This window comes from Agelaius phoeniceus, chromosome 10 (genome assembly GCF_051311805.1).
Source record: "Agelaius phoeniceus isolate bAgePho1 chromosome 10, bAgePho1.hap1, whole genome shotgun sequence".
In the NCBI taxonomy this organism is placed as follows: Eukaryota; Metazoa; Chordata; class Aves; order Passeriformes; family Icteridae; genus Agelaius; species Agelaius phoeniceus.
The window spans coordinates 22,398,543-22,423,371 of record NC_135274.1 but is presented as its reverse complement, the minus strand read 5'-3'; the positions used below and the strand labels follow the sequence as shown (position 1 = coordinate 22,423,371).

Below are 24,829 nucleotides of genomic sequence, written 5' to 3'. Positions count from 1 at the left end.
GCTGACACCCCACACCCGCTGCTGGCACCCCATACCCACTGCTGACACCCCGTACCCACTGCTGGCACCCCGTACCCACTGGTGGCACCCCGTACCCACTGCTGACACGCCACACCCGCTGCTGGCACCCCATACCCACTGCTGGCACCCCATACCCACTGCTGACACCCCACACCCACTGCTGGCACCCCGTGCCTACACCTGACCCCTGTACCCACACCCAAACGTTTTGCCCACCTCAGGCTGAGTGGTTCTGTGGGGCTGACCTGGCAGCAGCCAGCCCGACCCACAACCAAACCCCACCAGTTTCACGGAATTGCTGAATGGTTTGGGTTGCAAGGACCTTAAAGACCATCTCATTCCAAACTCCCTGCCATGGACAGGGACACCTTCCACTAGACCAAGCTGCTCCAAGGCCTGTCAGAGCTGGCCTTGATTTTCATATTTAGGGTTGCAGCAGCAGCAGGTGCGTGCGGTGGCAGCTCTTTGCCAGCAGAGAACAGGAATATCAATGTTCAGGTAGGGTTGGCCCTTCTCCAATGAGCCCAGAGGCTGAAGAGGTGAGATGAAGGTTGCAACAATGAAGGTTGGATCAATTCAAGTCAGTTAGAGAGGATCTCAGATTCAAGGTGTTTCCAGAAACTCAGGGAAACCCTTATTTTACCTGAAGAAACCATACTGCTTCCCATTTAGCACATCACAAAATGATTCCAGAGATATTATTTGTTTAAGGTACGTTTATTTTGTAATTTTGTTTTGGACTAGGAGTTTGTTGGGGTTTTCATTTTTTTACCGTGGGTCAGTAACAAATTTTGGTTTAACACAGAAATATTTCTTGTGCCTAAGACAGAAAAAGAATTTAAATAGATTTTTTAAATCAGACTCTAAAGAGTTCAGCCTTTACACAAGTAATTACTTAGTCACAGTCCTATCGTCAGCAAATTAAAATATTTATTTAAATAGCCAGATTTGCGTACATGATGAATCCAGTGCAGAAAAAAAAAAAAGAATGAGCACCAAACTTAACACTGACTATAATTAAAAAGGAATTCATAATACTAAAAATCACATGGAAATATAAATAGAGTCCTGGAAAGCACAACTTTCCTTTAAAAGTTGACATGAAAACGTAATATAAAAAAATTACGTTTCTACAAATGAAAAGGTCAGTTTTTAGTCAAGCTTTCCTGGAACTGAAGTACCACCTTGCTGATTCTAAAGGTTGCAGAAGAATGTTTCTGGAATAAGCAAGAAAGTCAGCCCCTCAAGCATCTTTAACCTTTTCTAATAACAACAGCAGATGGATTTTCTGTGGTTTTCACAGTCCATTTGGGTAGACTACAGAAGGGAAGAAACAAGCTTTGCCAAGAAAGCAGCACAGGGTAAGTCCCCAAGGTTTCCAGATTTTTATACAAAGTTGTGCCTTTCTGTGTTATTTTGTGCTCACACCTTCTCCTTCACCTTGTGCCCTGCTCCCCTGCCTCCCTTGCTCTGCATACCCTGTTCCTTTGCTTTCCCTGCCCCTGCCCCTGAATCCCCCACCCAGCATCCTGATTGTAATAATTGGTACCCATCTCTTCAACAACACTCACTGTTCCCAAACCTCCAGCAAAACTGAGCCCCACTCCTCTCTCAGCTACTTATCTCCACAAAGTGGGGATAAAAAAGGTTGGATGGGATTTTTCTGAGGTTTCTCATTCTTCCACTGACCCCTCACATACATCTGGTGCTTGATCTCTCCCCTTCCTCATGTTTTCAAAACTGCTGCTCTGGCTAAACTGAATGGCTCAGTTGATTGAAAAGAAAATTCAGTTGATTTTCACTTGATTGAAAAAAAACCAAACCAAACCAACAACAAACCACTGTGGTTTGAGACAGATTACTTTGTTTAAAAAAATGTAAAAGAGATAAATGAAACCCCAGGATGATTGCAAGACATCTCAGGGCCAGAAGTTTACCTCTGTAAACTCACACCCTGACGCCAAGGAAGAGGTGCTGGACCCCAAATTCCTGGGAAAACAGGGCACCAAGGGGGCACCAAGGTCTCCTTGGGCTCCTGGGGTTCCATCAGCTTTTCCAGTGTGGCCTCCTTGTCCTTTGCCACCGGTATGAGATCCCTGCTCTCACCCAGGCGGCGTGTCAGGATTTATTTAATGATTTAATCTCCTGAAACTCTCTCCCTGTGGGTGTCACTGCTTGAAGAAGGTATTTGACTATAAAATAAATGTTATGCTCCTGGATTACTGATGCCTACTTAACTGGAAGGAAGGGCAGGTTTCAGCTGCATGTTGCATTTTACAGAACACAAAATAATGGGTGTTTCTATTTCAGAGGCTTTTATAAGAAAAGCACTTTGATGTTTAAATGTCAGACAGCTGAAGAATAGTAATTATTTTGTCATCAGTCCTGTATTAATCTTTAGAGAGGATAAGTGCACTTCTTTACCAAAAACCCCACAATTTAACCATTATTACCTAAAATCTGTCTACATTCTGTTCCTGGGACTCCAGGTTCACCAGAATAACCAAACTGCTTTATCAGCTTGTAATTCTGGATTTGCAAGTATATTGTAAAAATGGCTAAATCAAGTCACTCCCAAATTCACAGGGACCCTCTATTTATGACTGAATGTTCGGGTATTGATTATATTATTTTTAAAACCTCTATCGGATAAGTGATGCCTCTTATTACCTCTTAATCCCCTGTCCAAATAAATATGGCTCTCCTGTCTTTGCAAGCACAACATTTTATACAGACTTTATTATTTTTTTAAGATTTTGATGTTAAGTGAAAATCAATGTGCAATCACCAATATCTTTTCCAGAAACAAGTACTATTGACTCCTGTACTGCAGAACTTGTTGCAAAGCTAGGAGAAACCTGGCCCATGGTTCCAGGTGTGGGGGAACCTGGCTGAACAGGACTTTTATTTAAGAGTGTGCAGTGGAAAATCCATTGAAAGTTGGCCTGGCCTAGAACTGCAAAACGATGGCCCAGGTGGGTACTCGAGGGTGACAAAAGGACCTCAGGTAAGGGTGGATTTTGACTGTAAGTTATCATTCAAATTAATCAATATGAAATAAAGTAATTGTAGGGCTTGTGTAATTGTGTAATAATTGGACACAAGTGTCAACATTGAAGTGACCTCCTTGTTTTCCAGGCTGTTATTCTGAAATATTTTCCTCAGGAAAATAGTCCTAATTTCTGTGTACCTCATCAACAAATCTAAATCCATATAAACAACACCCATTATCATTTCCCTATGCTTTTCCTATTTCGTTTTTCTTTCAAACCATAAAACATCAATGGGCTTTTACAGCTGCTGGATCAGTCTTGAAAAAGCCTAAACTGGAAAAAAATTGTTGCATAAAAAAAATTCAGACAATCTAAGAACTCAATTTGGCAGATATCAGAACATTCTAGAAATAGAAAATATATCTCTGTTTTTACATTGGGAGTTTACATCTGCAGTGAAACATTGTGCTAAATGAGGTTCCAGGATGCTGAGCCCCTAAGACAGAATTCCTTTCCGTACCAGTAAGCTTTAATATCAGGGAAAATTAAAAATAAAAGGACAGTTTAAACATTTGGCATAATTTATTTCGGGGCTGCTGCCGTGGAGTCACCTTGATTTTCACCTTGACCAGTCGTATTTTCCCGGCAGCTCCTGTTTCTGACGAATTGATTATTCTGAAACTCACTACAAGAGACGCACACCGATATTCTTTTTTTACTTATTAGCAGCATAAATGTTTTTGCGGTAACCACAGCAGTTTTCTCCAGGTCCCCTGGGTTGCTATGGAAGGCGGCTGCACCCGGGGCCGTGAGGGCAGCGCCCCGCCCGCTCCATCCGGGTCCCTGGGCGCGGCCGTTGCGAGCGTTCAAACCCCGCGGCAGCCAATCAGCGCAGAGCATGCCCCTCCTGAGAGCCAATCAGCGCAGAGTTCCTCCCCCCGCCCACTCAGCGACCTGCGCTCGGTACCGCAACAAGCGCTGTGCGTCTGCCCAGGAAACATCTCACAGCCAATGGGAGCGCTCTCCGTCTGAGTGGCAGGTGCATTGACCAATCCGAAAGGGACAAAGGCGCAGTGCTGCCGAAAAGGAAGGGCAAGTGGGCGGGGCATCTCGCGACCGTGGCGAATGAGGGGGCGACTTACAGCGGGGCGGTGGGGTCGGCAGCCAATGGGCGGCGGTGTGGGTGCGGCGGCTCGCTTTTTGAATTGGCGGCGGCCGCTGATGGCGGATGGCGGCGGGCGGCACCGGCGGTGAGGGGGCACCGGGGCTGGGGGTACGGGCGGCTCGCCCGGTGCAGAGCCGGTGTGTCGGGCTCCTGTGGGGGCTCCGGGCCCTGGCGCTGTCCTGGGGCTCCTGAGGCCGCCGACCGCGCTCCTTGGGCAGGGCGGAGCCCCGGGCCCGGCAGCACCTGCTGGCTCTTGAGGCGGCGGCGGCCCCTCGTCCTGTCCTGTCCTGTCCTGTCCTGGGCCACCTCCCTGCAGAGCGCTCGGGAGCCTTCCTGGGTGGTTCCTCGGGAGGGACATGGAAGCGTGGGAGGTGTTTACTGTCCTTTCCTTGCTTTACCAAACCTATTTTGGTTTGTGGGTAGTTTGTGTCCATCAGGCTTTTCACAAATTATTGGGAGGTCATTTCTGAGTGATGCTATGGGGGCATTGGCTCTGCCTGAAGCCTGTAGTGATGGTCTTCTGACTTTTGCTCTTCATGTGAGGGAAAACTGTTGTGTTCGTGTCTGTGTGTGCAGTTTGTTCTTCTCTGTATCCTGGCACTTTCAGTGCATAAGTTTAGTGACAAATATTGTTGTTATTATATGGTTATTAAAACAAGGAATATTTTTAAACACACCCAGGATGGAACCTCAGAAATAAATAAATTGTAGAAATCCATAAAGAAAATCAATGCCCAGACCAAAGGCTTCTTCAAAATGAAGTTCTGTGTGAGTTCATGTACATTTTACTTGGTATAATAATAACTGTACTGATGTCTCAGACTTCTAGGAAATAATCTCTAGGATTTAAGTTTAGTTGTGCCTCTAACTGGAGGGCTTGTTTTTCTCTGTATTTACATTGTAATTGTCCTTGTGGTAATCATTATTAACAATATGGTTTGAGTCTGCCAAGATTATACTTCCCTCCACCGCTGCCAAAGGAATTGGTAACTGTATTACAGCTCCTGGTGGTGACATTGTAACTTTCTGGTCAGGGGATTCCCCAAAGACTCTTCCTGATTGAGGTCACTCTCTCCTCTTGCTCGGAGAAAAATGAGGTGGGTGACTGGGACATGGGTCTAGGAAACTCAACTCCATGAACCTGCACAGCTGTGTGTGATCTGGAAATTGAAACTAAGGTGGCAAGTCTGGGAGCTGAATATGTCTAGAATAACGATAGATTTGTGGTGTTGATTACTGCTCATCACTGCATTAGGAATTTGTGTATTATGAAGATTTGAACCCCTTCCACGAGTCCCAGTCTTTTCTGTATTGCTGGTATGCCAAAAGCCCATTGCTTTTTGTCTTCTGACTTGCTTTGCTGTAATGGGATGGTCATTACCCAATTTGAAAAATAGTATGTGCTGTTCTCTAGGGGTTTTACTGCCTCAAGAGCCCTCTTTCAGACTGTGCTCTAGTGCATTATTTGAGCAGCTGCTGTTTTCAAAGGGCACATGCAGCCACAAGAACAATTTCAGTTCAAGTGCTACAAAGCATTATTATCCAACAGCAGTTCAGCTGTAGTTGCTGCTCTGGGCAACTCCTGATCTCACTGTGCAAACATTGAAACCTGGGTGTGTGATGAGTCACAGGAACTCGCCCTGCCTGCCTCATGTGTGACAGAGAATGGGCTGTGTGTTGGGCACGTGTCTGAGAACAATCTTTGTGCTGCAGGATTTGGGTAGGTAGCTCCCAGAAAATGAGAGGGTTGGGGGTTCTGCCTTTCCTGTAGGTGACAAGGCTGATGGGCAGGGAGAGCACAGATCCATGGTGTTTGAGAGGAGAGAAGGCCTCTTTATCTGAGGATGAAAGGCTACTTCTACTGTGTCATAGTTAATGCAGGACAGCAGAGCAGACCATACAGCTAGACATATATGTGCATATCAGCTTTGCAGAGACTCTCAAGCTTTTTTAATTTTTCTAAGAGTAAATAGTCCTGGCTCTACTCTCTGGGTGCTCATTTCTACCCACAGTACCTCTAGGCAGTTCACCTGAAAAGTCAGATTTTAGCAAGATGTTATGCTTACCCGAATTCTTCTGCTAATGTTTCAAATCAACAATGCTAATTTTAGTCTCAGCTGTAGCTTATAAATAGTTTGTCACTGAAAGAAACAAGTGCTTTTAGTTGGGTGCTTTGTGGTTAAGGTTTTTTAAATAAGCACTTGAGTTTGTGCTTGCCTGTGCTCAGAGCTGACATTCCCTCTGTGCAAATGAATTACAGAACCATTTCTGTAACAGCTTTGTTGTCAGTCTTCTCTATCAGTTGTGTTTCTCTTGATGCTCTATCAGTGTGAGTGGGAGTTCAGTAACAGCCTAAATGTTTTGTTTTCTGAAGTCACTTCTGACAGCCTTGGTCACAGGCCTCTTATGAATGAGCTCTTGGCACGTGTAACTGAGCTTGGCCCCTCCACCTTGCAGCTGTTGAAGAAAGAAACAAAGCATAATCATGGCTGACAGCAGCACTCTGGTGTCTGAAACTGGGAGGAGCCTCTTGGCTGATTCTTCTGTTCTTGATTCAAAAATTATAGAAACCTCCAAAGAGAATGTGTTCCGTGCAACTGTTCTGGATGTTGAAGGTAATGGGGGAAGTTTATTTTAAGACTGCTTGGTTTTTGCAATGACTGATTACTTTGTTGGTATTTAGTAGTTTTGAAAAACCAAAAGTACTTTGAACTCCAGAATGTACATAGGGGAGGGAAAAGGGTGTTGATCTGGAATCCTTTCATTGAGAACATTTGGAGTTACAGCCCAAATGGAATGAATTTTGTGGCTGTTGTACAGAAAGCTGTCAGTTCCATTTGATGTCTCTTCTGTGGAGTAAATCACTCCAGGTGACATTTTGACACCAGTGTTTGGAAACTGCAGCTGCTCTGTAATGTACAGGTGGACAGATTAATAGCTATAAGGTAGAGAGATGAAAAGATTAATAGTCTTAAGCCCAAAATTAATTCAAGAAGAAATCTTGAAATTAAAAAACAACCACCAGTGTTTTCCTCCAAGGTAGTAGCCAAAATCTGCTGGTGGTCTGTTGATGTAAATGACGTGGAGGCAACACTTGTTCTTCCTCCTAATATTTTGAAGGCTTATTAATGCATGAAAGTCTCAGTTTTAGTTCTGATATTCCTGGTAACTGCTCAGTCACCAAGAAAGTAATGAACTTGTCAGCAGGAACACAGGAACTAGAAAAGATACCAGCTGTCTATTTTCTAGCAGATCTTGGTACCTAGTTCTGCTAGAAGCATTAAGCCTGTAATTTTTTGGGGTTTTCATTTGCTTGTTGTCTTTCCTCCTCCTTACCCCTTGATTTATGTTTTTGTTTTGACTGGTCATGAATTGCAGATTCTTGTTTCACCTCATACTTGAAAGTTTGGGCCCTAAGTCATTTGGTATGCCTTAATTAAAGGACACTTCTTAAAGTAACATTAATTTTCAGCATTGCTCCTGATAAGGAATCTTGAAAGGCTACTGTCTGCCTGTGTTCTTCTATACATCATTGCTTGATTTAGACATAACAGAGATTTTTCTGCTAAAATACAAATATTATCCTTGCTTCTCTCTGAGCAGAAGAAATGCCTCAAATAGAAACAAGAGTGGTTTTGGTTCAGGAAGCAGGGAAACGTGAGGAGCTTCTGAAAGCCTTGGAGGTATGTGGGCCTGAGATAAAACAGTCACTGGAAGGACATGTTATGCCTTCAGACTTGTAGTAACCAATTTGCTTCTGTACTAAAATTCTCCTCTTCCACAGACCATTAAGATAATGGAAGTACCTGTAATAAAGATAAAGGAAAGTAGCCCTGATAAATCAGAAGAAAAACTAATAAAAAGTATTATTCATATGGTATGTCATGCAATTCAGCACATGTAATTGCATGCAGCATGTTACACTTCACTGGGACTGAAATGTGCACATGCTTTAATTTGGATTAATTGGGCATAATGGTCATAATATATGCTAATGGTTCTGATGGTGTCACAGCTCATCTAATTAGCACTTTTTTTAAAATATGGAGTAATACTTGTAGCTCTTTTCTAGGGGTGTTTTCTAACAGGGGCATCAGAATATCCATGGGGATAATCCAACTGCATGCTTGTGTTCAGTCACACATAAGTTTGTGCTATGAACTGGCTTTGTAATTGTCAATGGACTTCTCTTTCAATTGAAAGCTGCATTCAAACTGAAGTGCAAGAAATGCTTTTCCATTTCTTGATGTGAAAGGCATAAGAGATAAAGTTTGGAACTAGTGTTTGAAAATGGAATGGACAAATTTTTTTAACCACTTAAAAATATCAAGCAATGAACAAAACCTATTGCTGTTCTGTAGGTGTTTTGCAGTGTGGAGCTTGCTACTAAAAAGCAGCATCCCACAGTACCCTAAGCTGTTCTGACAGCCTGAAATTTCATTTATCTTTTGAGCTTAGGGTATTTTTTCTATCTAGCTCCTTCCAGTGCTACATTATCAGTGTGAACTGATACATAAACTGCTTAAGCAACCAGAATTCTGATTCTTCAAAAGCAGGAATTACTTTGACATTCAGTCTTAAAGCATGCAGCAGTTCATAGCTATTCTTATGCTAGAGACCAGTGCATTGCATTCAGCTTTCACAAATCCTAACTCTGTCTCTGAAATATGAATCACACATTTTTCTAATGGTCCAAAATAAACATCAGTTGAATTTTACACTTGTGCAAGTATGTTACCTGAGTAATGCTTTCCCTTTGACCCCTGTGCATCAAGGAAATTAAAATGCCCTACATAAAGACAGACACGATGGAAGAGCTGGGAGATGCTGATTGCCCAGAGTTTGAGACGATCTTTGTTGTGTCAGACTTCCAAGCTCCCATCCTTAGCAACCTCTGCAAGGCAGACTGCAGAGTCATCGGGCCACCGGTCGTGCTGCACTGTGCACAGAAAGGAGAGGTGGGTGCTTCCTGCTGAAATCAGATCAGTAGCTGCACACTGCACTGAGTTCTAAGAGTTCACAGTAAAATCCCTCTTGCTCTTCCAGTTATAAACGTTCCTAGAGAATTTTAAGAAAAGTTTCTGAGGCTGTGTTAGAATATCGCACGTAATGAGAGAGTGCAGGCAGACAGGGGTAAGGCTACAACTGCTGCTGTAGTTGTGGGAGCTGTTGATCTCCAGCTGGGATTGTGCCATTGGGAAAGGCAGCATACAAATGATTCTCCAGTAATCACTTTATATTTCCAAAGCTGAAATGTAGAGCAGATGGACTGGGGAGGAAATAAGCAAGATGGAGTGCTACCTGTAGAACTTGGGCATGCTCTACTTTATCAGCAGGCCTGGAGCTAAGGTATAACTGAATACACAGACCTGGACTAGTGTCTGATGCATTTTTAATACTAGAAATAACTAGTATTGTTATTACATACTAGTAATGTTATTAAAGGTAATGTGAAAATTTTAATGGGTGCAGCATGCTGTTGACTCATGAGCTTTCCTCTTGTTTTCAGCCTTTACCTTTCTCCTGCCGTCCACTTTACTGTACAAGTATGTTGAACTTGGTACTGTGCTTTACAGGATTCAGAAAGAAAGATGAATTAGTAAGTAATTTATTCTTCTTTGGAGTGGTAAAACCATGTTAAGTATATTTTCAAGAGACTCTTCTGTTCCATCACCCATAGGGTTTAACCACGACTCAGACTTGTATGGGAAGAATGAATTGTTTGTTCTTTTGGTTTTTTGCAAGTCCAGAGGCAGTAATATTTGAGGATGGGAACAAAATTTTGTTCAAGTCATTTTGTCTGTGTCGTTTTTGGTCACTTTTATGTTGAGTGACATTAAGCTGCTCTAATTCAATAAGGCTTAAGGGGTTGTAGGTTGAGGCTTCAGGTAAGATGTTTACCCAGTAGTGTCCTCTTTTTTTGTACAGGTAGTAGAATAAGCAAGTAAATCTTTGTAGCTCCGTTCAGAGCACTTGCAGGCATGTTACCCTGTCATATTGTGCTATCAGGACTTTACTCTTTGATACTCTAGCACATGGCTTTTCCATTTCAGCAGGCAGTTGCCATCTAATTTCCCTACTGGACACCTGGGAATCAACAATATGGCTCCACATCTTCATCTGGAAAAAACCAAACCCAAACCAAAAGCCTTTGCTTGGTGTTGGGGTTAGTTAGGTTTGATCTACAATTGACTAAATCAGCAAGGAAAATGTCAAATCTAACATGTGGGAGAAGGTGAAGGCATTATGTATGATGATCATGAGAGTACTGGTAGCTTGGACAGTCTTCAGGCTACACAGCAAGGCTGTATTAAATGTTGAAATAAAAATAAATCTTAATAGCTCTTTTGATGTATAAGCTGTAGCTTCTGTCAATGTGAACAAGTGGTTTTAAGAACAGATCAGAGTATTTCTATTTCTAGGCATTTAATGTAACCTTCTGTAACTTGCTTTGTAAACCACTTTTGTACTGAACTTGCTCTTCAAAAGATACTGAAAACTTTTCATCTTCATTTTTCAGGTTAAACTTGTGACCTTGGTTCATCACATGGGTGGAATTATTAGAAGGGACTTCAGCTCAAAAGTTACTCATCTGGTGGCAAACTCAACACATGGAGACAAATTCAGAGTATGTAAGCTTGAGTTGGTGTTTCATAGAAACCTTTGGAATTTGGCTTTTGTAGACTGTTTTTTATACTTCAGCTCAGAAGCTGCTGTTTTTTCCTGTACTAACAGCAATAACTTGTGATGGTGAATTCATCTCAGTCTGGTGTTTAGCTTTGGCATGATTTTGTCTCTGTGGGAGATCTAAATAACATAAATTTGAAACAGACAAGTATAGTAAATAACAAGATTTGCTACCAGTAGTAAAGACAGTGATGAACAAATGCCTGCTTCTGTCTGGCCAAACAATAAACTTTGAGGTAACTAGTAAAAAACTTCATTCCTTAATTGGTGCATGTCTTCTAAAAATTATTTTAAGCTTGTTATGGGTGAGGATTCAAATATACCTTTATGCATAAACAGACATGAGTGTGCTTTTTCTTTTCTGATTCCAGAAGGGAATCACTTGGGACACTTATCTTCATTCTAGAAGTAAATAACAGATTATAGATTTTTGTACTACTTAAGATGATGTAGCAATGTCTATGCCCCTTTACTCTCCTTGATTTGACTTGTTGGTCGGATGTTGCTTTTTTCTTTCTTTGATTGTCTTTAATCTTGCAGTTGGAAGAGAAGTCCTACTTTCTGTTCAAACGCTCCTTTCTGCCAAATCAAAGGAGAAGATGTAGGAAAACTGTACAATCTCTCAAACAGTCATGGCAGTTACCTTTCAAATAGTCACTTTTTCTTTGATAAAAGCAGGATGGGGTATTTTTCTTCATACAAAGTATCAAAAGCAGAAAAAAGATCCCATACTCCACTGGAACAGAGATTTGATTTTGTGTTTTTGTGAGTGATGAAGGATATCAGACTAACAAAATGGTGCACTTTTGAGGAAATGTCAAAATAGCTATTGATCTGATTTCCCAGTCACTGAATTCGTACATTCTAACTCTGGGGAGCTGCAGTTTGATATGACTTTTGAAGGAATATATGCACTTTTTGCAGTATCTGTCTTGAAATGTAAAAGGAAGGTTACAAATTTTTCTTGATGTGGGAAAGATTTAAATGGAACTATTTGGTATAACTTATGCTTTTCCTGTTTTGTAGATTGCTGTAAGTCTTGGTATTCCTATTGTGAAAGCTGAGTGGATTTATAAGGCATGGGAGAAAAGGAATGAAATGTAGGTGTTTATTTTCCTTCAGCCTTCACTTTGCATCCTGTTCACCTGAAATGTTGTGAGCTTCTGCTTAAATATTGACATAAGTCACTTAAGTGACTTTTTTGTGCATCTTCTTTCTTTCAGTGATTTCTGTGCAGCTGATGATGATTTTAGAAACCAGTTCAAGGTTCCTCCCTTTCAGGATTGCATGTTAAGCTTCCTGGGATTCTCTGATGATGAGAAAGCTAACATGGAAGAAATGACAGAAATGCAAGGTGATTGTTTATGAAAACCTCTGGGAAGAATGGGATGGAGTTTATAATGATAGGTGCCACAGAACTGTTAAGTGATATACTAATTTCTAACAAGAATATTCTTCCTGATTATTTGCCTTTTTTTTTTTGTTATCTAGGAGGACATTATTTACCAGTTGGTGATGAGAGGTGTACGCACTTGGTGGTTGAAGAAAGTACAGTAAAAGATCTTCCATTTGAACCTTTAAAAAAACTTTATGTTGTAAAGCAAGAGGTTAGTGCTGAAAATTCTTTAGAGACTGTGCTATGTAGAACTGTGTGTTCTTATTCTGAAAAAATATCTTCCATGCCAACTGTGTAACTATTATAGGTTATTTTGAACATTTTTAACTTTGGGTGAATCTCTGTAATGTGTTTATAATGTGTGTTTTCTTTTTTCCTTTTCCTAGTGGTTTTGGGGAAGCATTCAAATGGATGCCAGAGCTGGAGAGTCCATGTATTTATTTGAGAAGGTATGTTGAACACTCACACAATGCACAGCATCTTTTGGTGGTAAAATCAGCATGCAACATAGTGTGCATGGGGCCAGAGATCAGGTGTTTTAAAGCAGCATTTAAGTTCTAGGTAGTCCATTATAAATTTTATACATAGAGTACTAATTTGGAATATACATAGGGTACTAATTTGGAATAGAAATTTCTTTCTGCTTCCCAAAGATTTTACTTTTAGTCAAACAAAACACCACTGTGGCTTTTATTTTAGAAAGGGAAACAAAAAACTTCACCCATTTTCCCTTGGCTTCCCTAAGAAGTTTCCTTCTGTGCTGTGTGTGGATCTCTGTGAATCTCTGCACTGAGTTGCACTGGACACAGAGGATAAAGCCCTGAATGAAGTTTTCTTTCCCTGCAGTCGGAGAGCCCTGATTTCAAGAAGTCGGTGTCGCTGCTTTCCCTGAGCACGCCCAACAGCAACCGCAAAAGGCGCCGCTTGAAAGAGACTCTGGCCCAGCTGACCAGGGAAACAGACATGTCCCCCTTCCCTCCTCGGAAACGCCCCTCAGCTGAGCATTCCCTCTCCATTGGCTCCTTGCTGGATATTTCCAACACTCCAGAGTCAAGCACTGCCAATGGAGGTAGAGCTAAAACTTTCCATTCAGCCACATTTAGTGGTTAGCAGCTCTTGCATGCAAGTGGAAATGGTGGTGGTAGAGAAATCTTACAGGTTCTGCTACAGATTTGCAATGTAATTCCAGGCTTTTCCCTTTTCAAAATGTGGAGGAAAAAGTTGGAGTGAAGAGTTGAGACACAGGCCAAGCTGCCTCTTGTCATCACAGTAAGCGTGTTAGTATCTGAAGGAATAGATGTGGAGGTGATAAATAGGGAGTACAGTTGAGTGTTAATCCACAATGCTTGAAATACTCTGCTGGAAGTCTGTAGCAAATTAGCAGCATAGTCAACAGTAAATCATCTAAAATACTCTCCATAGGATACTTGGGAGAAAGAGGACGAAGATTCTTTTCTAGAGGAGTTAAAAGGGAAAATTCCTGCAGGGCCCACTCCTAGGTCTTTGAAATGTTCTGTTGAGGCAGCACTCTTTGTGCCAGCAAACTGTCATGTCTAAAACTTCACAAGAATATAAATCATCAATTGGTTTTGAGTCAATGGACAGAGTTTTAAATATCTCTGCACATGGCTCTTGTGAAGAGAAGAGCTGCAAAATTTTGGGTTAGTTAAAAGCTGATACCCCAAGTGTTTTTTAAAAGGTCTGGTTCCATCATGCAGAGGAGATATCTGGAGCTGCTACTGCTTCAAAAAGGCAAACTCAAATCACATAAGGGCTCCCAAAGAGGCACAACCTCTAAGTGATAATTCAGAAGGAATTCAGGGAAGATCAGCCTTCTTAGGTAATGCTAGTGCTCTTGTTACCCCTGGTAGGGAATTTTCTTCTAATCCAACAGCAGCAGTTAGTCTCAAAACTTGCTGTTTTGGAAACAACAGGTAAGGTACTTATTTCATTGTTAACTATGGCAGTAGTGAGCTTTGATATAAAAAAAAAGACATAGGTCTCTGAGATCCAATACATGAGCAAATATTTAAAACTCATGAACTGTTCCAGGTCCACCTTCGCTTTAGCTTTAAGAGAAATGACTTTCTTGAGCCTTTCTCCTTCCCTCTATAGGATGAAATGTAAGTGGTATGTGGAAGGGCTGATTTTAGTAAATGGTTTTGAGCTATACACTTAATGCAAGGATGGCAGGAAGTAGAAAAGCACTTTTGTACTAGTGTATAAATAAGTAATGTTCAGCACCTGATCCTTGCTTCCTGCTAAAAAAGGAACTAATAATAGGGTCAAGTCATTGACCTGCCCATGAATGGCTTATTAGTTTCAGTCTAATTTTGAGGAATAATGTGTTACTGTTGTTCCATAAGTAGGCTGTAATAAAGAGAGCCATTTTCTTGGAAAAGCCCTGATAACTCTAGAATATAGCCTTTAAAAAAAACCCCAAACTTGTCTTCACTTAAAAACTCTGCAGTTTTTTCTTTTGTCTTTGAGGATGAGCTTTTTTTAGGGACTCTATTGTAATAAAGCTCTGTTTCCTTTTGGGAATGTCTCTTCATCAGAAACACCAAAATCCTGCGCAAGACCTTCCAAAAACTCCACTCCTCTTCCTCTCAAGCAGTCTGCAAGATGGCAGGTTGCAAAAGAATTGTATCAGACAGAAAGTAACTATGTTGATATTCTGACAACAATTATTCAGGTAAGATGGCTTTAAAGCCAGTCTAGGTCAAATGTAATAAGATAGCCAATGTTTATATCAATTAATATTTTCCATCTGTGATCTCCAGGCTTTTGAGGGCTTGGGTGCATCAGAGCTTCACAGGAAAATGACAATATAAACAGTCTCATGTAATTTTAGTGACATATAGAAATACTCAGATTCAGGTTGGAAAATACAATTTCTAATCTGGGATCTGCAGTGGTATTGCAATATATATGGAAATTGGAAGTGTCAGGAAAATAAGATCTTCTTGAGTAATATTTTAGATATTAGTGAATAAAGAGAGATGGCAGAGGGGAAAAAATCTTTTTTTTTTTTTTGTTATCCCAAGAAGAGCAGAACAGCAAACGACTTCAGGAAGAGCTTAATTTCTTGCAAGTTTATTTCTATTGCAGCTGATTATCTACTTAAAGAATGAGCCAAGATGTGTGTGAGTAGAAAGAGATGAGAGGAAGTTATGCTGTAGAGATGTATCAAACTAAGTGTTTGTATCTTCAAACCACTCTCCAAAACCCACTCTTGCTGAATGGAGACATATCAAGACTGTGACTGCAGGAAATTGATTCAGAAGGAAAACACTGTTGCTTTCATAGCTATTTCCAACACAATGTTGGCAGTTGGGAGGGCATTAACTTTTTTTTCTTAATTCATCAGTTGTTTCAAGTTCCTTTGGAGAAGGAAGGACAACTTGGGGGACCAATCCTTGCACAGGAAGAGATCAAGACCATATTTGGCAGCATTCCAGATATTCTTGATGTGCACACTAAGATCAAGGCAAGCTGCACCTTCTCCCCTGCAGGGGAAGCTTTTGTAGAGGCTTTGAATCTTTTCTGCATGTTTTCAGTTGTGCCTGCTGGATAGGTATAAACTCTTCCTGGTGCTGATACACTCTTTCAAATAGTAGCATCTGCCTATTCCTGCAGAATTTCTCTGTAGGCTTTTAAAGTAGAGAGACTTGTAGGCTACCTGCAGCTTGGTGATTTGTTTGTACAGGTTTTGTTGGTTTTTTTCCAACCAGTGGGGTCCAGTCTGGTTAATCACACCAGCTATTGATGTGTGCCCACTGAGACAGAGATGAAAGTAGAGCTGTGTGTCCGTGTGGCAAATTGAAGTCACTTGCAGCAGAGAGTTGCTTTGATGTAGTTGTTGTGTTTTCCTTCATCTTTGGTGTTACAAAGATATGAGCAGTGGCAGCAACAAACCAATATTAGTGATAAATCCTTTTCACTGAAGGTGAATCCTGAACCTTCAGCTGTGCCCTCCTGTCCCTCTTATTATCTGATGGTGATTGAGCTTGATCCTTATCAAGCTCATATAGGCTTAACAGGCTTGGTCTCACTTTCCTTGACACCCTGGTGTAGCAAGTAAGTGGAATCTATCCTAGTTCTATTTCAATCCTGTCTTATAGACTTAAGTCCTCGATAAGTTGTGCAGTCTTAATTAGAATTGGTTCCACTGTCTTCTGTGTATCCTTTCTCAGTATTCCTTTGGGATGTGTTGTGTGTTGTGCAGGATGCAGCAGTGTCATCTTGCTGCAGAGTTGGCTAGTCCTGACATGCTGCCAAGCTGTACTTGCACTGATTTACAGCTATATATTCATATTCAGTAAGCCAGACATCTCTTGTTTTCAGCCCTCAGTAGGCTGGAGGGGCTGAATGTGAAATTGTACAGCTTTTAGGATTGCCTGTTTTGTCAGCACAAAAACACACCTAATGATGTGTGTTTGGCAAAATAGTGATCCCATTTAATGGCTTTATGCACTTTATGCTCAAAAGCTTGTTTTCTCCCCCCATCCCTGCATGTATTCTAGGAAGACCTGGAAGATCTTATGATAAACTGGACTGAAAGCAAAAGCATTGGTGACATCATTCTCAAATATGTAAGTTCCTGTTTCTTTCTTTATGCTTACAACTCTTATCTTGCCTTATGAACAATCCACTTCTAAGATCTAGCAAACACAAACCAAGCACTGCTGAGAAAGAGCTTCAACTTGTATCATTGTCTTTTTTATTTAGACTTTTCAGTCGAGTTAGGTCATACAATCCATGTCAAGTTTTAGTGTGTCTGTCTGTTCACAGGTATGAAGGATTATAACTACAAATAGCTACAGTTTGAGAACTGTAATTTGCAATGCTACAGACATGCTTTTTATTCAGACATTAAAAGCCACTTCCCAGCCCCTTAGCCATCTGCTGCCTCTGATCAATACTAAAGAACTAAGAAAATAACTTTTCACAAACTTATGTTCTTTCTTCAAGACTTGAAACATATAAATGAATAAGGAGTCCTGTGTAGAGCAGGAAGGCTAAGTCTGGGACTGCAAAGAATTCTAACATAAATAGGTTGCTAGGTATCTTGTGATTATTTTGCTGATCTGCTGATTTTGAGACAAATAGTGCTTGTCATTCAAAAGTTTTCAGTCTAAGGTATTGCTTCTGGTGGTTTAAAAGGTGACTGCAGTAACTGGTGAAAGTACCTGTCTGAAATTTTCAAAATTCTCACCAAAAGCTTCTTGCTAGGTGACAACCTGCCTCCCACTGCTCAGCAGCTTTTAAGATTGCCATGTTTGCTTGATGCTGGTGAGAGCAGCCTGCGTTTAATCAGCAGCATCAATCTGGGGCATCTGGCATGCAAAAATGTCTTGTTCTGAGAACACGTATGGGTTTACAACACATTTTTTATTATTCTTTATTGCAATGTGCCTTTGAGCAGCTTTGTATGGCTCAGGGCATATGAACATATGTACAAGGATACGTAATATGTAAAGCAGAGCCCTAACAGTTGTTTCTTTCAGTCAAAAGACTTGTTGAAAACATACCCTCCATTTGTGAATTTCTTTGAAATGAGCAAGGAGATGATTACAAGATGTGAAAAGCAGAAACCAAGGTTTCATGCCTTCCTAAAGGTGAGTGTCTGCAGAACTAACTCTGTGAGTAGAACATGGAGGCTCTTACCATGTTCTACTGAATGCAGTAGATGGAAGAATATTAAATTTTGAAAGCTTGAAGAAATGCAAACACCTCTTGGTGAGACAGAAATAGGAAGGATTTGAACTTCAATCCCTCAAGCTCCTCATAAGACCCTTTCAGAAAAAGTCTGAGTTCCTTCTCTGTTAAACCGCTTTCAAGGTGGTTTGATTATATGCATTTGTTGCTGGAAAAAAGTTCCTCCCAAATACATCTCTTCTCTTTTCTGTAAAGATAACTGGAGCTGCTGCTTTGGCTGGTCCCTTCCCTGTGAGACTTGTATTTCTGAAACAGCTTTTAACTTTCCTTGGGCAGCTGTGAAGCTCCAGGGAGGTACGATTTCTCAGCATTCTTGTGTCTAATGAATAGGAGCCTAACAGTGGAGATCTAACAGGAAAGTGATCTTCAAAGAAAGTTTTCTGAAGATGAGCCTTAAGACTCTTGATCTCTTCAGATATGTGTGTACTGTTAATAGTGCAGTGTAGCTTTAACTCCTATATCAAAATAGTCAAGTGTCAAACACTGACAGTTTCAGCTTGTGTTTTCTGAGGAACTAGGAATTACATCCAAGTATTGATATCTAAAAGATGGGGAACAAATAAGAGACTGAGGTCATCCTCAGTCTCACTCCACATTAGCAGCTGGAACAAGAGCTGAAGGATTGATATGGACCCTTTAAACTAGACATTCTGAGAATATAAATCACTGTGTTCTTTTGACTAGAATGTGGTTTTTAACATGCTCTTTTAATGACTGTGGTAAACAATTCTCACACTTGTATAGCAATGCTAATTTCAAGGAAGGGAATTTTTCTCTGATCTTGTGCTTCTCTTGTGTATGTGTGTAAAAAAAAAAAAAGTAAACATTATTTCCTTTTCCCCAGATAAATCAAGCTAAACCTGAATGTGGCCGCCAAAGCCTCGCCGAGCTCCTTATCCGTCCTGTTCAAAGGCTGCCCAGCGTTGCCCTACTACTGAATGGTAACCTAGAGATGTAATTTTTAATAGTTTGTCTGTGAAAGTATTAAAACCACAAGATGATGTCTACCTTTTGTCATCATTAGAAACAGCTTTTCTCATCTAAAACTAGGCTGATTATGTGAGTTAACCATGACTCCTGGCAGTCAGTGAGACCCACTACATAAGAAAGCATAAATTCTGTCTAAATTCCACTTGTTCATACATTTGTATGCAGGATACAGATAGAGGAACAGTTTGCACTGACAATTCTGTCTCTTCAAACAAGAATATAATTGAGATTCAAATGAAACTAACATAAACTAGAGAGCAATTCATATTGACAAGGCTCACAGTTTCATGTGTTCCACCTGGTATCAACCACTTGCTGTAATAATGCTTTTGTTAATAAAGATAATAAAAAATCCACATCACCCTTTGCTTCAGGTGGAAAAAGACTTCTGCGCTTGTCTCTGCACCTCAATTTAATTTTTTTTTAATAGTTTAAGGGTTTGGTTTCTGTATTGTATGTGGTTTTTATTTCTTAATGAGATGTCTGGACAGCTTCTGTTCCCCACTCAATCAGTGCTACTTGGACTCCAGGGTAGATTTGATGTCTTCAGTCAGCTTATCTTAACTCAGTTTAAGTTTGAGTTTTTCATGTTTCTTTTCAGGCACTCGTAATATGTATGGAGTTTTTATTTCTTTATATTTTTTTAATTGTAGATATTAAGAAGCATACAGCAGAAGAGAACCCAGATAAAATAACTCTAGAGAGAGCTATTGAATCATTAAAGGAGGTGATGACGTAAGTCATGTTGATTCTATGGAACATACTGTTAAACATACTGCAGTTACATCCCTCTGTTCCTCCTAAATTGTCAGTGTTATGTTGTCACAAGGAACAGTAAGTAAACATAACTGTAGGTGTTCTTCAGCCTCCTTTTGGCTGCTGTTGTCACTTTGGTGTTCTGTGCCAGAGCTCTGAAGGAGTCTGTGACATTTCCCAGCACTTGTACCTGAACCTCTGCTGACTCCCTGCCTCAGCAGGGACTGTCCCCAGTCCTCTCTTCTGTTCCAACTCTTATTTCTGTCTTTTCCCTCTGGAATGGAAGAGATGGATTTTTGTCTTTAAATCTTACTTCTATGCATTATATCTACTGAAAGGACAGACATTTGGTGGGAGACTAGTTTTTCTTCTGGTCCTGTATTAGCTCTTCTTGGCACTGTTCCATGAGTTAATTAGCTGAAAGCTGAAGTTGTTTAGATTGGAAGTCTCACCTCTTTTGAAGTCTAGCGTATGTCTCCAGCAACAAGAACTCCTGCATTAATTGGGTAAATGTTTGTCCAGTTTTAACAATAACTTTTAAATTGTAATTATTCTTGGATCTGCTCCTTGGTGAGCTGCAGTCCTGATTTGGAGGAGACAAAATGCAGGCTGTAAAGAACTGAGTTGTCTCTGGTTCTAAATGTTGCAGGGCAGGGGAGGGGAATCATGTTTTAACTGATGGGTGTGTCAAGTGCTGGTAACGTGACAAGAATAGTGTTCTAGAGCTGGAGTTTCTGATGTGATTTCATGTGGTGTTTGGTTATTTCTTCAGGCAAATGTGGCAAGTGCTGCTGTGTAAATTCTATCCCTGAATGTTTAGCTTTATTATTTTTGTATGTCTTAAATGCAGTGCATCCATTTACTGTTGCTTGCTATTGAAGATTAATATTATATGCTTTGCTCTCCTTAGACACATAAATGAGGACAAAAGAAAAACAGAGGCACAAAGGCAGTTCTTTGATGTTGTCTATGAAGTGGATGGATGTCCAGTAAGTGATTTTTCCAAAGCTGCAGATCTCTTAAATGCCTGCAGTACTTTGTTCCCTTTGCAAAAATGTGTGAGGCTACAATGCAATGGTGCTGGTTTAAACAGATTGCCAGTGTTAAGCTGTAAGCAAGCAGTAATCCAGCCCTTGAACTAAATGCTTAATGAGCTTTTTGCTTTTGTCATTTAGGCCAATCTCCTGTCCTCCCACCGCAGCTTGGTGCAGCGTCTGGAAACTGTGGCACTTGGGGATGACCTCTGTGACAGGGGAGAGCAGGTCACACTCTTTCTGTTCAATGATTGCCTAGAGGTAAGGTGACTATACCAGCACATCTCATGAACTGAATTGTAAAAGGCTTGACACTACACATGAATATAAATAAGTGTTATTTAAGACCTTTTGAGGCAGAATTCTAAGTCACAGATTGCTGATAGGTCAACACATGCTGATATTTCTTTTCCATTAACTACTGTATAAGCCTCTCATGGCTGAGAGGTGTTAATGTAGCCTTTTATGCCTTGCAGCCAGAGTAAAAACATAAAAGCAGCTTCATATGTTAAAAAATGTTTATCTGAATAGCACTTTGAGTAGCACCAATGGATGAAAAAGTGCTGGAGTCTTTGGCTCATCAGGTTGTTTTTCCTTTTAAAGTTTAGTTGTATATAATGGGAGTGAATGGCCTTGGTAGACCTGTCTGTTCTTAGGCTACCAAAAAACCAAAGTTGTAATATATGCCTTAAACCAAGAATATGTTAGGAAGAACTAGAGGGGAAGAATAATCTGAGTTTTGGAGACTAATGTGGAAGAACTGAATTTATAAAAGACATTTTCATAAAGTATTTGTTGCTGTCTGCAGCAGTGAAGAACACTGTCTTCATAGAAGACCAACTCTAAAGTAATTCAAAATTAGTGCTGTCCTAAGCAGCACTTAGAGACAAAATCCTGTTCTTGTGACTAGTGATGAACTCTCCCTGTTGAGTTGACTCAGTTTCATCACTTCTCATAAAGGAAGGAAAGGAAAATAAAACCACTTTAATTAAAGCTTTTTGGCTTGTCTCTTGGACAAGAGACAAACAAGATGCATTACTTTAGCACACAAGTGCCTTACATGTTTTTATGCAGAGCCTGCTCAGTGGCTGCATGCATAAGCAACAGCAAGTGATATTTCTAGGACATAACACACCACACCTTATGTTGGATCATGCATATAGATGTTGTCTTTTCTGTTTAAATCTAGGCTACCTTGTGGTAGATTTCAAAGGACCCTTGTTTGTTATGCAGGGTAGAATTGAGATCTGTAATGCAAAACTACTTCCTCTCTAGGTATTTTTTAAAAATTTATTGTATTTTTCAGCTGAGTGTTTTGATGCCAAGTAACAAATATTGTTGAGCCACTTGGGTTCTAGGCAGTGAAGAGTGAAACAAGTGAACTCCTTTAAGATTTATGTGGTAGAGTAGCAACATTTTCTGTGTCTGGTGTAACAGGCAAAAAAGGTAAAAAATATAGAAAGGAAAGGAAACAATGTCAAGAGCTCTTCCAACTGACCCTTTCTATTCAATTTAACCACAGATTGCAAGGAAACGGCATAAAGTTATTGGAGCTTTCAAGAGTCCCCATGGCCACACAAGGCCTCCTGCATCTCTCAAGCATGTTGTTCTCATGCCTCTCTCCCAGATCAAGAAAGTCTTGGACATCAGGGAGACAGAAGGTTTGTGTGCTTTGAATGCTGTGGTCGCTAATTAAACTGTTTCAGGGTGTGAAGGAGGAAGCTCTGCTGTTGTGGGATGGAATGCTAAGATGTATTTATTGTATGGTATGTTAGGTATGTGATTTTAGTAAAAGCTTCTGTTTGAATCTCTGTATGAGCTTGAGAATTCCTTGTACTGATGCCCTTTTGGCTTTTTGAGAATTCCTGCAGGATGCTGAATTTGGCAGAACTGATGGCATTAGCATAAGCCAACCAATTGGCAGTGTGAAATAAACAGAGTTAAACCCTTGACAGCTCTGGATTTACAAAATGAAAACCAAACCTCAGACTTCAGCCCAGAGCATTAGACTGGCCAGAGAAAAGTGCTGTTGGTGTGAAACCAAATTTTCTTCTAACTGGTGATGGTGCTAATGCTCAGGAGAAGCTGTGCTTGGCATCTTAAAAGATGACTTAATTTCTGTCTGCTTTGCCATACTGCTCCAGCATTGATAGTGACTTATAAAGAATCTAGTCACACCAGTTTCCTATCCTGGCAAGATTTGGTGTTTCACTGTAAGTGATGATATGCACATCATGTGTTCTGCTTTATGTACTCTGAAGCACCTGAACACAGAAACCCCATTAAGAAGAGAAATGGCAAAGAGGGTAGGTGAGGCTGACTGCTCTGCAGATTATTTGGTTGATGAGCTATTGCCTTAATAGATGATTGCAGCCTCTTGATGATGGCTGTGGACAGAACTCTGCTCTTGCAAGTGATACAAGAGCTAGTGTGTAAATAAAGACAAAATCATCACACCAAATCACGTTGTCTCCAGTTCCCTCTGAATTATATGAAAAAATTATTATTCTTTTTATTAACTCCTTGCTATTTTTTTTTTAACAAAATATAGATTGCCAGAAAGCTTTTGCCTTAGTTGTGAGGCCACCTACAGAACTCAACAACAAGCTGCTCAGTTTCCAGATGACAACTGAAGACCCTTGCAAGGAGGACTGGCTGAAGATGCTGTGTCGGCATGTGGCCAACACTATTTGTAAAGCAGATGCAGTAAGTACTCTGGAACCATGCTGCTGATTGAGACTTCTCCCTCTTTTTGGCTTTAAGCACTTGAAGTAAAAGAAGTTAATAGTGGACATGCCTGAGGTAAAGTAGAGCAGAAAATATTTGTGCTAGCATGCCTGCAAGTGAGTGTTAAAAGGTAGAAAAGGAAACAGGCTGGAAGTTAGTTTGTGCAGAAGCTAAGTAATGCTTAAAAATCAAATTTATAATTAATTTGTGATGGTAAAAGGGTATGATTCAACTCTGCACTGTAGTTCCAAGAAGAATTGTATTTAGCTTGCTTCTTTCACAGCTATCTTTGAATTTACAGTCCCAGTGTTGTTGATCATTTGTGTTGGATTTACTCTGTTAGTTTGAGTTCTTTGCTCCACACCTTACCTCCACTATAATGCAAGAGATGTGAAGCATCTTCCTCACAGAGACAGAAATCTACAACCTTAAAACAAGGAAATAAAAAAACCAGTGAAATAAAGGAGGCACTGGCCTTGTCACATTTCTAGAAATTCAGTGTGTGGGCTTTCTATAGGCAGAAAACCACTAATCTGAGGAGTAGATCCTCTCCAATTACAGCAAGAGGCTTTCAGCTGATGTTTTAATTATGTAAAAGTCTATGCATATCAGTCATCTCAATTTGCTGAAAATACGTGCAATACATACAGCTGAAGCCACTTGGTGTAAACTGGAAATGCTTTATGTTCTGCAGTGCAATATTTGGTTGTGATTTTTAAAGGCATGCTTGTTACAGGAGAAGTAATTAAGTAATGAAAACAGCATCTTAGTTTTATTTTGTGTGTCTTGTGGTCTAGGGACTTAGGAATAAGACTTGGGCTTTGTGGTTTCCCTTCCCTTCTAGGTACTGTGTATGAAAAGTGTTGATGTGGAAGTGTTAATTTTCTTTACTCTGAGTTGCCTATCTTCAGTATTTTGTATGACATATAACTTGGATTTTTAATAGAAATTAAACCTTTGTGTAATAAATGTATAGTTCCCTCTTGTCCCCAGACAATCATATACTGACAAATTGTAACCTACTTTGCTGAATCCCATTAGTTATAATTTCTGTATGAACTATATAATACTTCTTTCTTGCTTATTTAAATGTCAAATTGAGCTTCAATTTAAGCACTTTTGCCTGATTTTATACTTCTAGAGCATCATGTGAATGGAGATAACATTGACTTTGCCACCTGGTGGCAGCAAAGACTTTGGCTATTCTTCCTTAGGCCCTAGGAATGGCAATAAAGCTGCTGACTGGGGTCCTTCTATTTTTTTTTTTAAGTGTAAAATGTGTTTTCTCAAAATGCAGACAACAAACAGCAAGAATCATCCCAGCAACTTCCCATGTGTG

General features: G+C 40.4%; 1 protein-coding gene across 6 annotated transcripts in view; it reads left to right on the top strand.

The window, feature by feature from the left end:
• Positions 1-116: 116 nt before the first annotated feature.
• ECT2 (epithelial cell transforming 2) overlaps positions 117-24,829 on the top strand; it is a 30,532-nt gene continuing 5,819 nt past the window's right edge. The window contains exons 1-24 of one of the 6 annotated variants that reach the window (XM_077184141.1): positions 117-1,382; positions 2,825-2,996; positions 3,783-4,053; positions 6,637-6,794; positions 7,783-7,862; positions 7,964-8,056; positions 8,955-9,137; positions 9,689-9,778; positions 10,700-10,807; positions 11,893-11,966; positions 12,090-12,220; positions 12,358-12,473; positions 12,649-12,711; positions 13,109-13,331; positions 14,821-14,957; positions 15,633-15,752; positions 16,789-16,857; positions 17,773-17,883; positions 18,828-18,924; positions 19,627-19,708; positions 20,640-20,718; positions 20,905-21,024; positions 22,286-22,424; positions 23,315-23,469. In XM_077184141.1, coding sequence (XP_077040256.1) covers positions 6,665-6,794; positions 7,783-7,862; positions 7,964-8,056; positions 8,955-9,137; positions 9,689-9,778; positions 10,700-10,807; positions 11,893-11,966; positions 12,090-12,220; positions 12,358-12,473; positions 12,649-12,711; positions 13,109-13,331; positions 14,821-14,957; positions 15,633-15,752; positions 16,789-16,857; positions 17,773-17,883; positions 18,828-18,924; positions 19,627-19,708; positions 20,640-20,718; positions 20,905-21,024; positions 22,286-22,424; positions 23,315-23,469 — 2,400 coding nt within the window. In that variant the 5' untranslated portion in view covers positions 117-1,382; positions 2,825-2,996; positions 3,783-4,053; positions 6,637-6,664. Of the gene's footprint in view, positions 4,054-4,134; positions 4,265-6,636; positions 6,795-7,782; positions 7,863-7,963; positions 8,057-8,954; positions 9,138-9,688; positions 9,779-10,699; positions 10,808-11,892; positions 11,967-12,089; positions 12,221-12,357; positions 12,474-12,648; positions 12,712-13,108; positions 13,332-14,820; positions 14,958-15,632; positions 15,753-16,788; positions 16,858-17,772; positions 17,884-18,827; positions 18,925-19,626; positions 19,709-20,639; positions 20,719-20,904; positions 21,025-22,285; positions 22,425-23,314; positions 23,470-24,829 lie in introns of those variants that run through there. The other 5 variants (XM_077184140.1, XM_077184139.1, XM_077184144.1 and 2 more) reach the window with 5 other exon arrangements.